The 12,448-nt window shown below is 40.0% G+C and overlaps 2 protein-coding genes across 2 annotated transcripts; both read left to right on the forward strand.

Moving 5' to 3' along the window:
* Positions 1-971: 971 nt before the first annotated feature.
* On the forward strand, positions 972-7,858 carry oscp1a (organic solute carrier partner 1a; the record flags this gene model as incomplete). The annotated part of the gene is made up of 11 exons (XM_084080354.1): positions 972-1,086; positions 1,636-1,665; positions 4,512-4,666; positions 5,423-5,590; positions 6,064-6,144; positions 6,244-6,347; positions 6,466-6,594; positions 6,706-6,766; positions 6,981-7,117; positions 7,455-7,515; positions 7,727-7,858. 11 exons carry the CDS (start codon positions 972-974, stop codon positions 7,856-7,858), a joined length of 1,173 nt encoding a protein of 390 aa, XP_083936480.1.
* A 797-nt stretch (positions 7,859-8,655) lies between these two features.
* On the forward strand, positions 8,656-12,004 carry lsm10 (LSM10, U7 small nuclear RNA associated). The gene is made up of 2 exons (XM_084080007.1): positions 8,656-8,785; positions 11,265-12,004. The coding sequence occupies exon 2, from the start codon at positions 11,286-11,288 to the stop codon at positions 11,694-11,696; it is 411 nt and encodes a 136-aa protein (XP_083936133.1). The 5' UTR covers positions 8,656-8,785; positions 11,265-11,285; the 3' UTR covers positions 11,697-12,004.
* The last annotated feature ends 444 nt before the right edge of the window (positions 12,005-12,448 follow it).

Below are 12,448 nucleotides of genomic sequence, written 5' to 3' on the forward strand. Positions count from 1 at the left end.
AGTGAGTGAGTGAGTGAGTGAGTGAGTGAGTGAGTGAGTGAGTGAGTGAGTGAGTGAGTGAGTGAGTGAGTGAGTGAGTGAGTGAGTGAGTGAGTGAGTGAGTGAGTGAGTGTGTGTGTGTGTGTGTGTGTGTGTGTGTGTGTGTGTGTGTGTGTGTGTGTGTGTGTGTGTGTGTGTGTGTGTGTGTGTGTGTGTGTGTGTGTGTGTGTGTGTGTGTGTGTGTGAGAGAGAGAGAGAGAGAGAGAGAGAGAGAGAGAGAGAGAGAGAGAGAGAGAGTAAAATTGAAGATAAGCAAATAGAAAAAGAAAGTGGAGATAGTGCTTAGACTGAACTTGTACAGTATAGAGGCATACAGTACTATAGGTTTGGTCATTTGTGTTGTACTTATTGTATGTAGGTTCAACACAAGGTTTTAAACAAGCTTGTTTGGGACAAATCCTAGTCTGAGCTAGAGATGGATATCTAACAATTGTAAGCACTTCTTAAGATTAAATCTACTTGCATGTTAACTGCAAATCACAACAACACATTATTGTGGCCTTAAACCTGATCTATCCGAAGGACAGTGTTGCTTGCCAAAAACAACAGATTTTCTTATCATCATCATCTTATGTTGAAGCACTTAGTCTGCTTTTGTTGTTTGATTTTCCAAGACAAATGCTTTCACCATTGGCTGGCGTCATATGAACCTCAACCAATAAGCTTATAACCACTGCTGATCCCTTCCTGGCCACCTGTTGCATCTCATTGAGACGAGCTAGCCACAGAGGCATGCTAAGACCTTACTGCAGAGAAATTATGCAATAACACACTGACAATCAGTGAGTTTGATTCTGGCCAGAAACATCAAGAACATTTGGGCATTGCTCGTGAAAAGAGCATTTTCTCCTCTGCAAAACAGCTCATCTGTTTCCACCACAGTAACTAATTTGTATCCAGTCTGCTAGCAGATAATCCCCTTGCCTTACAAGATGTCTATGAGAACTCTCCCCCTTGTTTTTATCAATCTTGGTGGAGAAATGCTGTATATACTGGACCAACGTCTTCGAGCTAACAACAACACTTCTGAGGACAATTCAGAGAAAGGTAGAGATGAAGTTATAGAAATAGAAAATAGACCAGCTTTGTAGTTGTAGCTGGGTGTTCAGCAAACAAGCTACAGTAGTTCCATGTGATCCTTTCAAGGAGTGACAGCGAACAACTGATCCTTATAAATCCAGAAAGGATACAATACCATTACGTATGATGGGGGTACTAAATTTAGTGGGTTCCCTGGAAAGCTACCTCAGAACATATAGCCTACAATTTTTAAACACACTTAATTCAGCATTAGATACTGTATGATACTGTACTGTATTGGTTTGTTCTGATGGTTACATAAAACAAACTATGGTCTCCCTGGTAAAAAGCTGAAATCCACATAATGAAACAAATTATGTGAACATTCTGATACAAATGTATTGTAAGCTTTCAGGCAACATATTAGTCAATTTTATTATTATTATTAAATAATATATTCAAACCCACTCCCCAACTCCCCCCCCCCCCCCCACACACACACACACACACAGTAGATAAACCCAATGAATGTGATAACTCTTTCATTATGATTTGTTTGTTCTTGTTTTGGCAAAGGTTTATGGACAGAGAATGATAGAAAGAGAGGTATTGTTTCACTCTATTATTGTACTGTTTTAGTTTCAGTCGGCTTCCTTTTTCCTGTAGACACCATGTAGTTCATTAACTGTAGATCCTGTAACCTGATGTAGCGGAAGATACAGTAGTCTGATGCAACATGCTAAACTGTCTCTTCACATTTTTATTTAGCAGCATTTAGTGGGGTAATGTATTCACCATTATTCATGTATCACTAATACTATTACTACAGGTAAAATAGCATATAGTTGAATGGAATTGCAAATTCTATTATGTGTTTTGCAGTCAGTGGTGTAAAGTAACTAAGTACATTTACTCAAGTACTGTACTTAAGTACAATTTTGAGGTACTTTTACTGTACTGGAGTATTTCCAATTTGCAGTACTTTTACTTCTACTCCACTACTAGCAGGGCGGGAAATTGCCGTTTTCAATACACGATAGTGCACTTGGTGATACAAGCGCGAAATTTGGCACAGATGTCCTTCACATGACCCTAATTGATAATCAACCTCTGGCCACGCAAAAATTCTAAGATTTCAAGATGGCCACCACCAGTTTTCAAAATGGCTGCAACTGGGCAAATGTTTTGGACTATATCACTTTGCTGGGGCTTATTTTAATATGGGTGCGTTCGGAAATACAGCACTGAGCGCACTGGCCAATACAAACTAATAGGTGAGTGCGCTCCGGTGTGCAATATCCGAACGCACCCTCAATGAGAATATGTTCTGGAGGTATTTCTACCCAGTAGGTTAAAAAATAACATTAGGTTCCAATATGGCGGCATGTTTTCCAATATGGCTGCCGATAAATTGCAGAAATGTGCATCTGCTTATGGTTTATCCACATGAGCTTGTAGTACATGTATTTGTATTAATTACCATACACAGAATCCATTTATGGAACATTTGAAAGTGATTTATTAGCTTGGTAAAGCTTAGCGCTTACTTTTTGTTTTGATATAAGTCATTATAAACACATTCTCAATTACAATGGTGGCTGGGCAAGTGACAGGCCAGTGTACTAGCAACTGCAACCACAGAGGGGTGTGCAGATAAGTCCAAACTTAAAGCATTTGCAGTGTCCAGAACATGCTTTTTTACATCCACATCGTGTCAGCTTCTGGCATAATTTGGCAAACAGGACTGCACAATAGTGACTGGCCCCATATATGTCCTGCTTGGAATGCACTTCACTTGCATTCACTTCCTTGTAGGAACTACTTCTATGAAGTTCTATCGTACATGAGTACTATGAACTCCTCAATGACTTGCATATGTTTATCATTTATTGCAACAGGTGTTGAACCTAATTTGGAGAAGTTGTCTGCCATGCTGACCTTTTTCCCTTTCCATGGAAGGACGAAACTGTGGCATCCCCTGAATGCATGAAAGAAGCAAAGACCTGATGACTTTGATTCAATAGCTGATGCAATTTCATGAACAGGGATCCATCTGAGATCCTTCCCTCCTTCCAAAGGCAATCCACAGCTAATTCAAGCCAAGTCTTTGAACAAGTGAAACTGTTAGGTCAACAATGTCAGTATCTGAGGCAGAGCTGCAGAGGATAGCATCTGACACATCATGATTCGCAGCTCAGATACTGACGTCTTATAGACCCCCTGGTATTGCTGAGGTGGAGCGCCACACTCACCGTACCTACGTACTCATACACTGATCCTGACCGAACCCATGACCATGTGATCCGAAGGTGAAAGCTCTACCGACTGAGCTACCCAGACACAAAGACTTGGCTTGAAAAAGCTGTCGAAGAACCTCAGATGGATCCCCCTTCATGAAAATGCATCAGCTATTGGATCAAAGTCATCAGGTCTTTGCTTCTTTCATGTGTTCAGCAGATGCCATACAGTTTTGTCCTTCCACGGAAAGAGAAAAAGGTCAGCACCTGTTTGAGAAAATATCCCTATATGTATCTAAGTTTTTGTATTTATTGGTGAACATATTGAAAATTCTGTTGCCCTAGGTCATTAAAAAGCTACCAAATCACTTTAAAATGTGCTATAAATTGATTCTGTGTATGGTAATTAATACAAATACATGTGCTACAAGCTCATGTGAATGTACATTTATGCAATTTATCGGCAGCCATATTGGAAAATATGCCGCCATATTGGACCTAATATTATTTTTTTTATCTTATTTGGTAGAAATACTGTCAGAACATATTCTCCTACATTAAAATAAGGGGGAAATCAAAGATTTACAGCCCCAGCAAAGTGATATAGTCCAAAATGTTGGCCCAGTTGCAGCCATTTTGAAAACTGGTGGTGGCCATCTTGAAATCTTAGGATTTTTGCGTGGCCAGAGGTTGATTATCAATTAGGGTCATATGAAGGACATCTGTGCCAAATTTCGCGCTTGTATCACCAAGTGCACTATGGTATCAATTTCCCGCCCTGCTATACATCTCAGAGGCAAATATTGTACTTTTACTCCACTAGAATTATTTGAAAACTTTAGTTACTAGTTACTCTGTAGATTTGGATTATTATTACAAAACATTACCCACTTAAGCTCTATATACATTTCGGCCATTTGAAAATAGCCGATCTACAAGCTCACAATGCGTCGCATTGTGAGCTTGTAGATCTGCTATTTTCAAAAGATTTGTATTCAATTTATTTGAAAAGCTTGTGAAATAGGACAGTCTGCATAATGAGTACTTTCTACTTTTGGTACTTCAAGTACAGACATTTACTTGTAACAGAGTATTTCTACATTGGTGTATTGATACTTTTACTTAAGTAAAACATTTTAGTGCTTTTTCCACCTCTGTTTGCAGTATTGTTCAGAACTAACCATTCATCTGTCCCTGTCCCGTTTCCATGCATAGTTATGAACGACATCACTGCGACCATGTTTAGTAGGTCCTTTATGGAGGAGCTTCTGAAGCCTCAACACCTGTACTCTCATAGGACAATGAAAACAGTGTTAACACGGCTAGCACACGCCTCAATCATGAGGCTCAGCCCAGCCAGCATGGATAAGGTATGCACTAATGCACTGATATTTAAAATCTCATTTGCAACCATCGTCTCGGAATAGTTACCATAGGTAGGCCTACTGGCCATTTTATTTACCAGAAATTTGTAAAACGGGGGGTGTATACATACTTATATATATGTTTGTGTGACAAATAGTGAAACTAGCAGATCTACACAAGCTCACACCGTGTCACATCATGAGGCAGTGTGAGTTTGTATATCTGCTATTTTCGCTATATTGATTGATGCCAGTATTAATGAGGTTAAAATAGGCTAGGTTTTTTTATTATACATTTCCTCCCAAAAGGAAATGCATGTATTTAATTCGGTCTGACCGGAAACAGGGATAAAACATATCCATAGCCATAAAAATGAATAACCAGAAGAGGGGATATAAAAAGCAGAGGAATGGATTTTGCCCATACTGCATTTTAATTCCAATAACATTATTGTGGAATTCTTCTGTATTCAATTTAGCATACCAGTTCCATTTAATATTATGCTTAGCTTTTATGGTTCATTTGAGGGTATTTTGTGAATTTAACACAAAAGTAATGAAAAAGTAATGTAACACATTACTTGGCATATTGGCGATATTGTAACATAACTTATATCAACTTCTAATGAAAGATAGAAAGATAGAATAGATAACATTTTAAGTCACTTCCCCAACACTTATTTACCATGACAGTTTCATCTTTCTCTTGCTCAATTTTGCAATTCATCTTGAATGCCCTTTTTCCTTATTTTTCTCATGAAGCTTTATGAACTAATGGTGATGGCCTTCAAGTATCAGATCTTCCTTTGTCCAAGGCCCAAAGACTTGCTGCTCATTTCTTACAACCACATAGACATCATCAGGGAGTTTGTTAAAGACACTCCCATGGTTTTGAACCAAGTGGACGAGACCCATCGGAAGATCATTGAGGTACTACTGATGGAACTCACTGACTCATGATTGTATATATGATATGTTATGATAATATATATGACAGGATGCAACACAATACGATACAATTTAGTATAATATATCAACAATTTAAATGTAATCACTCTTTGATTCATTCCTGATCATAGCATGGACATTTGTACTCAAACAAAGGTAGACCTTTATTAATCCCACATGGAAAATTCAGTTTTAGCTTCACCTAACTGATGTCTAGTCAGGTGGTTATGATGAGCGCTTAGGGGGGAGCTGTTTTGAGCCAAGGTCTTGCTCAGGCACACATTATTACATACGGAGTGAGCCGCAGGGTCAGACTGGTAACCTTCTGATTACCAGAAGGCCTCTCTAACCACTATATTATCTAAGAAATGTCTTTAAGCATCCATATTCATCACGTATGGCCAAATAATACAAATAACTCCTATATGACATATTGTTTTCCGTCTTTCATGTAGGTGTACACACCTTTACCTGAAGCTGAATTCCAACTTCTAAGGCAAACACTGCTCATATTCTTTCAAGACATGCATGTTCGCGTGAGTCCATATTAGTTCTGCTTGGCCATCAGTTGAATTACCAATGAGAATACCAATTCAGTTCTTATCGGCCTTCGTTTCTTTCCCCCTCTCATCCAGGTGTCACATTTCCTCAGGCATAAAATACAGAATCCCAATGGACGCTTTGCCCTGTCAACTTCAGGTCCAGTGCCCCATAGGATGGAAGTCCCAGGACTAATCAGGTAATCAATTTGTTGAATAGCTGATTTAACAGTGAAGGTTATTATTACAGACTGGCTCATTCTTAGATTTGTCTCTCAACACAATGTATCTATCGTCACCCGTTTCCTATTTCCACAGGACGTTTGATAGTAAGGGGAAAGAAGTGAAGCGAAGCCTGTTCCCCACAGGAGGCAGCTACACGAGCCCCATCAGAGAGGGTTCTTTTGAACTACATGGCAACAGAGTTATTGGACTTGGAACAAACATGTGTGTGTACTAGTGAGCAAGTCTCTCTCATATAGGGGTGAAAATGAAATTTATGAGATTTTTGATATCTGTGTTGTTTTATTGTTGTGTTTTGGTTACTGAATTAAAAAGGTACTCTGCGACATATCTGGAAGAGACACACACATCTAAGACTAAGAGCCCTTCCAACAAGGTATTATCGTCATGAAATCGCAAAACCTAATTTATTTTGTAGTATGACTTGCTTGTATGACTCGCTTGCCAAAAATAGCAGATCTACAAGTTAATAAATGTGTTGCAATCATGTAGTATAAAGTAAGCTCTACATAGACTGCAAATATTTTGGAGCCTTGAGTAGCCAAGCCTATGTAACCCATTGTATCTTCATTGTACTATGTACTATACAGACAGATGACACCCCTAACCTGCTGGCCAAAGAAGAGCTCAACCTTTTGGCACGTTTGATGGGAGGCATGAATGCTGGAAATGTGCAAAGTGCTGAGACAGGCTTTCGTATAAACCTGTTTCCTACTGGAGAGGAAGTGTGCGTTGTCATTCTTTACATGACCCAGCGTCTTAAAGGGGAATGAAACCCTAGGCCAATTGTGTAGTTTGTTTTCCAGTACAGATTCAAAACTACACACGGGTAAAAACATGGCAGGCTGCATAAGGCTGACCTTTTATGCCAATGTGCAAGTTGTGTTTGCACATTGGCACACCTAAATCAGCCTGGTTTGTAACCTTCTGTATTTTTTTTACCTGTACAGGAAAACAAACAAAATCGGCTTAGGGTTTCATGCCCCATATTTTCAGAGTTCTATTAGCCTATATGAAATAGACCAATGATGAGCATTTCATAAAGCTGCCATTTTCTTTAACAGGGGAGCGTTGAATGGACGTGATGAGCCCCTATATGAAGTCATAAATATCCAAGCGATGCAGGTATGGATTGGCTGCAATTTCAGGTTCACGTACAATAGGCTACATAAACATATACGGCAACTTGTTCATGCAGATCAGCTATTCTTGCCAAAGAGATTTGGTAAAAGCGGTCTAAGTACAGTTGCAAGTGGTTACGATCAACTGCAGGCTAGACTGTTGCATCACAGTAATAAAACGAAATGTTCATGTTTTTGTGTTTGGCTTGACTCAGGATGAGCAGGCCACCACTGAGCTGGCTCGAATTGCTGGAGAGTTTTCAGACCAGGGAGTGCTGCAAGAGGAGGTCACTACCAGCAACAAAGGAGATGACCTGTTGGCCATGATGGACAACATGGAACCCTGATTCTAGTGTTTGTTTGTCTGGTTTATTTTTCTCATGATCATGGTCGTTCATGTCCACTGTGAAGAGGATGAGTCAGACTGGGACTGTCAGACACACTCCATGTTCATTTCCACTGTACAGAGAGATTGATCCCACAGTCTTCTATCTCAGATAACATATTAAAATATTTCACAATGTTTCTGAAATGTTTGTGTTTGTTCCAGGATGTATCCAGCTGATCCGAAATGTATCCAGCTGTAAATATATTACCCATACAGTCTACTGTAGGAAATATGAAGTTTCAACTGAATCCAGTAGACATTACATTTCGTATGGAAGAAATGTCTAGTCTAGACATTAAATGTCTAATGTCTAGACTATGAGCTGAAAAAACAAACAAACAAAACTCATGCCCATCATTCCTACGTTTTCAGGGGCAACGGCTTCTGAATAAACTATGGGGAACCGCTAGAGGGCGGTGTAGTAATACATCCATGGTAGTTATGGGGAAGAAATCAACATCAGGGTTCTCTCTATGGGTTCTCTTCCTTTGCGACCAGTGTTGCCATGTCCGCTTATTTAAAGCTACGTTGGGATTCTTTTTCTGTAAAGTTGCTTGCAGTTGCGGTTTGTTGCGCTTGTTTCTAAAGTGCAGTTGCTTATTTGGGCTTGTTTCCACTTTTTTTAAAATGATTGTTTTAACCAGTGGTTCTCAAATATTCCCAAGAAGAGAGAGAGAGAGAGATGCCGCATAGTCGCTTATTTTGGGCTTGTGGGCATAGACCTGGTTGCTTGTTTCTCTCACAATATCTGGCAACGCTGTTTGCGACCATAGACTGTAGTTTGCGACCCCGGCTACTACTGTTTGCCACAAATTTGTTTTCATTTACTTTTCCGAAGAGAAAAACTATTGATTCCGAATGGATGGACTAAAATAAACCAGAGCAGGTAAAGTTGTATAAACGTAACTTTGTTGGGCATATTTGTTTTTTTTTGCAAATCAAAATGGTCCTGTCTGTTACGCACGTGTTATTGTTATTTCTTAAGCTGCCTGAGTTGGACAAAAATATCTACTAGCTCAGTGGTTCTCAACCCTTTTCATGTCAAGGACCCCCAACATGATAATGTATTTGGCCGCGGACCCCATCTCAAAATACGTTGTTCCAGGGACCCCCAGAAGCAAAGATTTGAGTTAATGTTCGCTAACTTCGCTTAAAAATATATTCAAAGGTTTGCACAAATGTTCACGATTTTTCAAAAATAGCAGATCTACAAGCTCATAGCTGGTAGATCTGCCACTTTTAAATAGGCAAAGTATAAAAGGTTAAAATGATTGTGATGCTAGATTAACACATCTTGCTGGGGACCCCCTGGAACCCCCCCAGGACCCCACTTTGAGAACCACGTACCGTACTAGCTCACAACGCGTCACGCTGCGCGACACCCACTACTACTATGCAGTGGTGGAAGTAGTACTCAGATATTTAACTTAGGTAAAAGTAGCAATACCACAACGTAGAATACTCTGTTACAACAAGTAGAAAAGGCCTGTGTTCAAAATGTTACTTGAGTAAAAGTACAAAAGTATTGGATTCCAAATATACTTAAAGTACCAACATTTAAATTACTAAATGTTTGAAAATAGCTGATCTTGTGAGCTTGTAGAGCTGCTATTTTCAAATAGCCGATGTATAAAATAGGGCTAAAGTGGATAGTGTATGTTTATGATCATTTATCTGCAGTGCTAAGTAACTAGTAACTTAAATTCTCAAATAATTGTTGTAGTGGAGCAAAAGTACAATATTTGCCTATGAGATGTGTAGTGGAGTAAAAGTATTGTATACCTCAAAATTGTACTTAAGTACAGTACTTGAGGAAATGAAATAGTCAAAGTCACAGAGCCAGAACTATCATGTCCAGGTATCTGATCACATGCAAAGCATTATTTTACATACATCAACTGCAGTGAATATAAACGGCACTTGCCTTCTGTCATTTAGAAACTACACGTCCATCCATTATTCATTTCTTTTTTGAGTTGTCAACGTGGGGCCCGGCCGCCCGGGGACCCCCACGGGGCTGATGGGGTTCCAGGAGCTCCACAAATTACCGTGCAGGCCTACAACTAGAGAACTGTTTCGCCTGGGTCCAGAGCATAGACCCCGCCAACTCTCTGAGTGGACTGCTTCAGTCTGATAATCAGGCTAAGAGAACGTACTAGAATGATTATATTCAGAGTTTAGAAAGGGAATTCTGGACCAAATACATAAATACCACAAATAACGGACCTAAACATTTCTCTGGTTAACAGTGTCCCATGAGGCCTTGAGAGAATTATGGCCATCACTTCCTGGTGTGGTATATGCGCGTGGCGTGTGTGCGATAATTCTCTGATGTAGATCGGCCGTGTCATTCAATTCATTCTGTGATCCGTGTGTCTGTCAGTCGATGATAATGTGGGAACACAACCGGACAGAAATCAAAAAGGGTCATATGGTCTGCCTACTCACTTTACAAGATCTGCCCCACACAGCTGATTCAAATTAATTTTCAATGGCTCTTGACACTTGCTTGACTATGTTGTGACACCTGAAGCTCTGCACGGGGATTAAATGGTGCTTGTTAATTGACTTCCAGCATTTGATAATAATAAGCATTGATCATTAATTTGAATCAGCTGTGTGGAGGGAGATCTTGTAGAGTAAGTAGGCAGACTAATATGACCCTTTTTGATTTCTGTCAGGTTGTGTTCTCACATTATATCGTTGACTGATTTGATCCCTCACATTAATTGAATGACTGACAACAGGAAGTCTCCTGGATATATTGAGGTCCCAGAGATAAAATGACCTAATGCATTTCAAACTGGGGATAGGCCTACGTGAATTTAAAAAGCTTTAATATAACTATGACATTTTATTAGGTATGTCTTGATGCTTTGGACTATGGCCTCAGTGAAAAGATTGACTTGTTAACATTTTTTGTTCCAATTTAATTATGGTTCATCATTTCCCTGATAAGGATGATTGATTTTGTTTATAGAAAGGCTAGTTATTGTTGTTCATGCCATTGTTGTGACTGCTCTCTATAGGTCACCTTAGAGTTAGACTATATAGGTGTGCTGTGAACCTGTCTTGATTATGTCCTGATGAAGACCGTCACCAGGTGTGTTTGTTGAAACATGTTGGTTTATGTAGCCACAGTAAAATAAGTGTGTGTGTGTGTGTGTGCGCGCGTGTGCGTGTGTTAATTAACTTATTTTACTATGCTTAGTTTACTATGAACTATTTTTGAGTGCCTGAGACCTACGATTTTTCCTTGTTTGGATATATATTTGTTCATATTGTTCGGACGAGTTCCAGATTTTACTATGTGTCCAAAGACTTAATACTCACTTTAACACCTGGTTGTTTGTTCTATTACTCAGATAAACTCAATTTCTCTGTCAATGGAATCAGAGGGGACGAGTTCCAGAGTGTCGGCTGGGGCGGCACAACAAGTCACCCACTCGATCCGGGAGCGCACCATCGCAGAGAACAGCCTGGTGATCCTCCTCCAGGGGCTGCATGGTGAGGTGACCACGGTGGACATGCGAGACGAGAGCACGGCGCGGGGACGCCTGGTTAACGTGGACGCCTTCATGAATGTGCGTCTAGAGAAGGTGCTTTATCGGGACCGTCGAGGCCGTCTCTCTCAGCTGGAAGACCTCTTCATCACTGGCAGGAACGTCCGCTACGTTCATATTCCTGACCACCTGGACATCATGACGACCATCCAGAGCCAGCTGGCCAAGATCCACCATGTCCGACACTTTGCACAGAGAGGCGGACGGAAGGAGTTTGCCAAGAAAAAGAACTGACTTTTTATTAAAGCGGGGGTGCAATGTTATAGCCTACTGCATATTTTTTCCCGGGTTGGGGACCAGCCTAAAACAAATATTTACAGTTTTGTTCCCGGATTAAGTTTTAATAACTCAGCACACCAAATGAATGCAGTGCTTTTGGCTGTCTTGTGTATCATGTAGGCCTATGTTATGTTTTGATTATTGGGTTTTGGTACAGATACAGTAGCCTACCTGAAATGAACTTTTGTTTTCTCCTTTATTTTGAAGCAGAAGGATAATGTTTGACCGTGTGGACATTGTAAATAAATAAACATCCTTTTTAGACAGAACTTGACGTTTTTGTGTTACAAGCCATAAAATGGGTTAAAATATGTATTAATCACTTAACCTCTATATAACGTACTTCATTGACTGGGGTCCCCCAGAGGTCTATACTTGGTCCCCTCTTTTTTCCCTTTACACCAAATGTCTTTGCCGAAAATACTTTTGCCATTTTTGGTGAATGTTCACCTATAATGACATGCGGAGAATAGGGACGCTAGGGTTCATGTGGTTAATAACTTAAAATGAAAAAGGTGTTAACAGGGAAGGTGTGGTCCAGTGTTTACGTTTTCGTGCTCTGCCCTCCTTTATGAGCATTGAATAACCCTTCCATTGACCACAGTGCCCATTTGTCTGTCTATGGAACCAGCCCAAAATGACTAACCACCCATATGCCAGCCAGGGAAAACATTGCTCATGATCAATACTAGTGTGGTGGAGGGAAA

The sequence above is a fragment of the Gymnoscopelus microlampas genome, assembly GCF_963454915.1.
Source record: "Gymnoscopelus microlampas genome assembly, chromosome: 15".
NCBI lineage: Eukaryota > Metazoa > Chordata > Actinopteri > Myctophiformes > Myctophidae > Gymnoscopelus > Gymnoscopelus microlampas.

Bases quoted from the DNA above. Each gene is read 5' to 3' on its own strand.
- lsm10 (XM_084080007.1), top strand. From the start codon at position 11,286: ATGGAATCAGAGGGGACGAGTTCCAGAGTGTCGGCTGGGGCGGCACAA.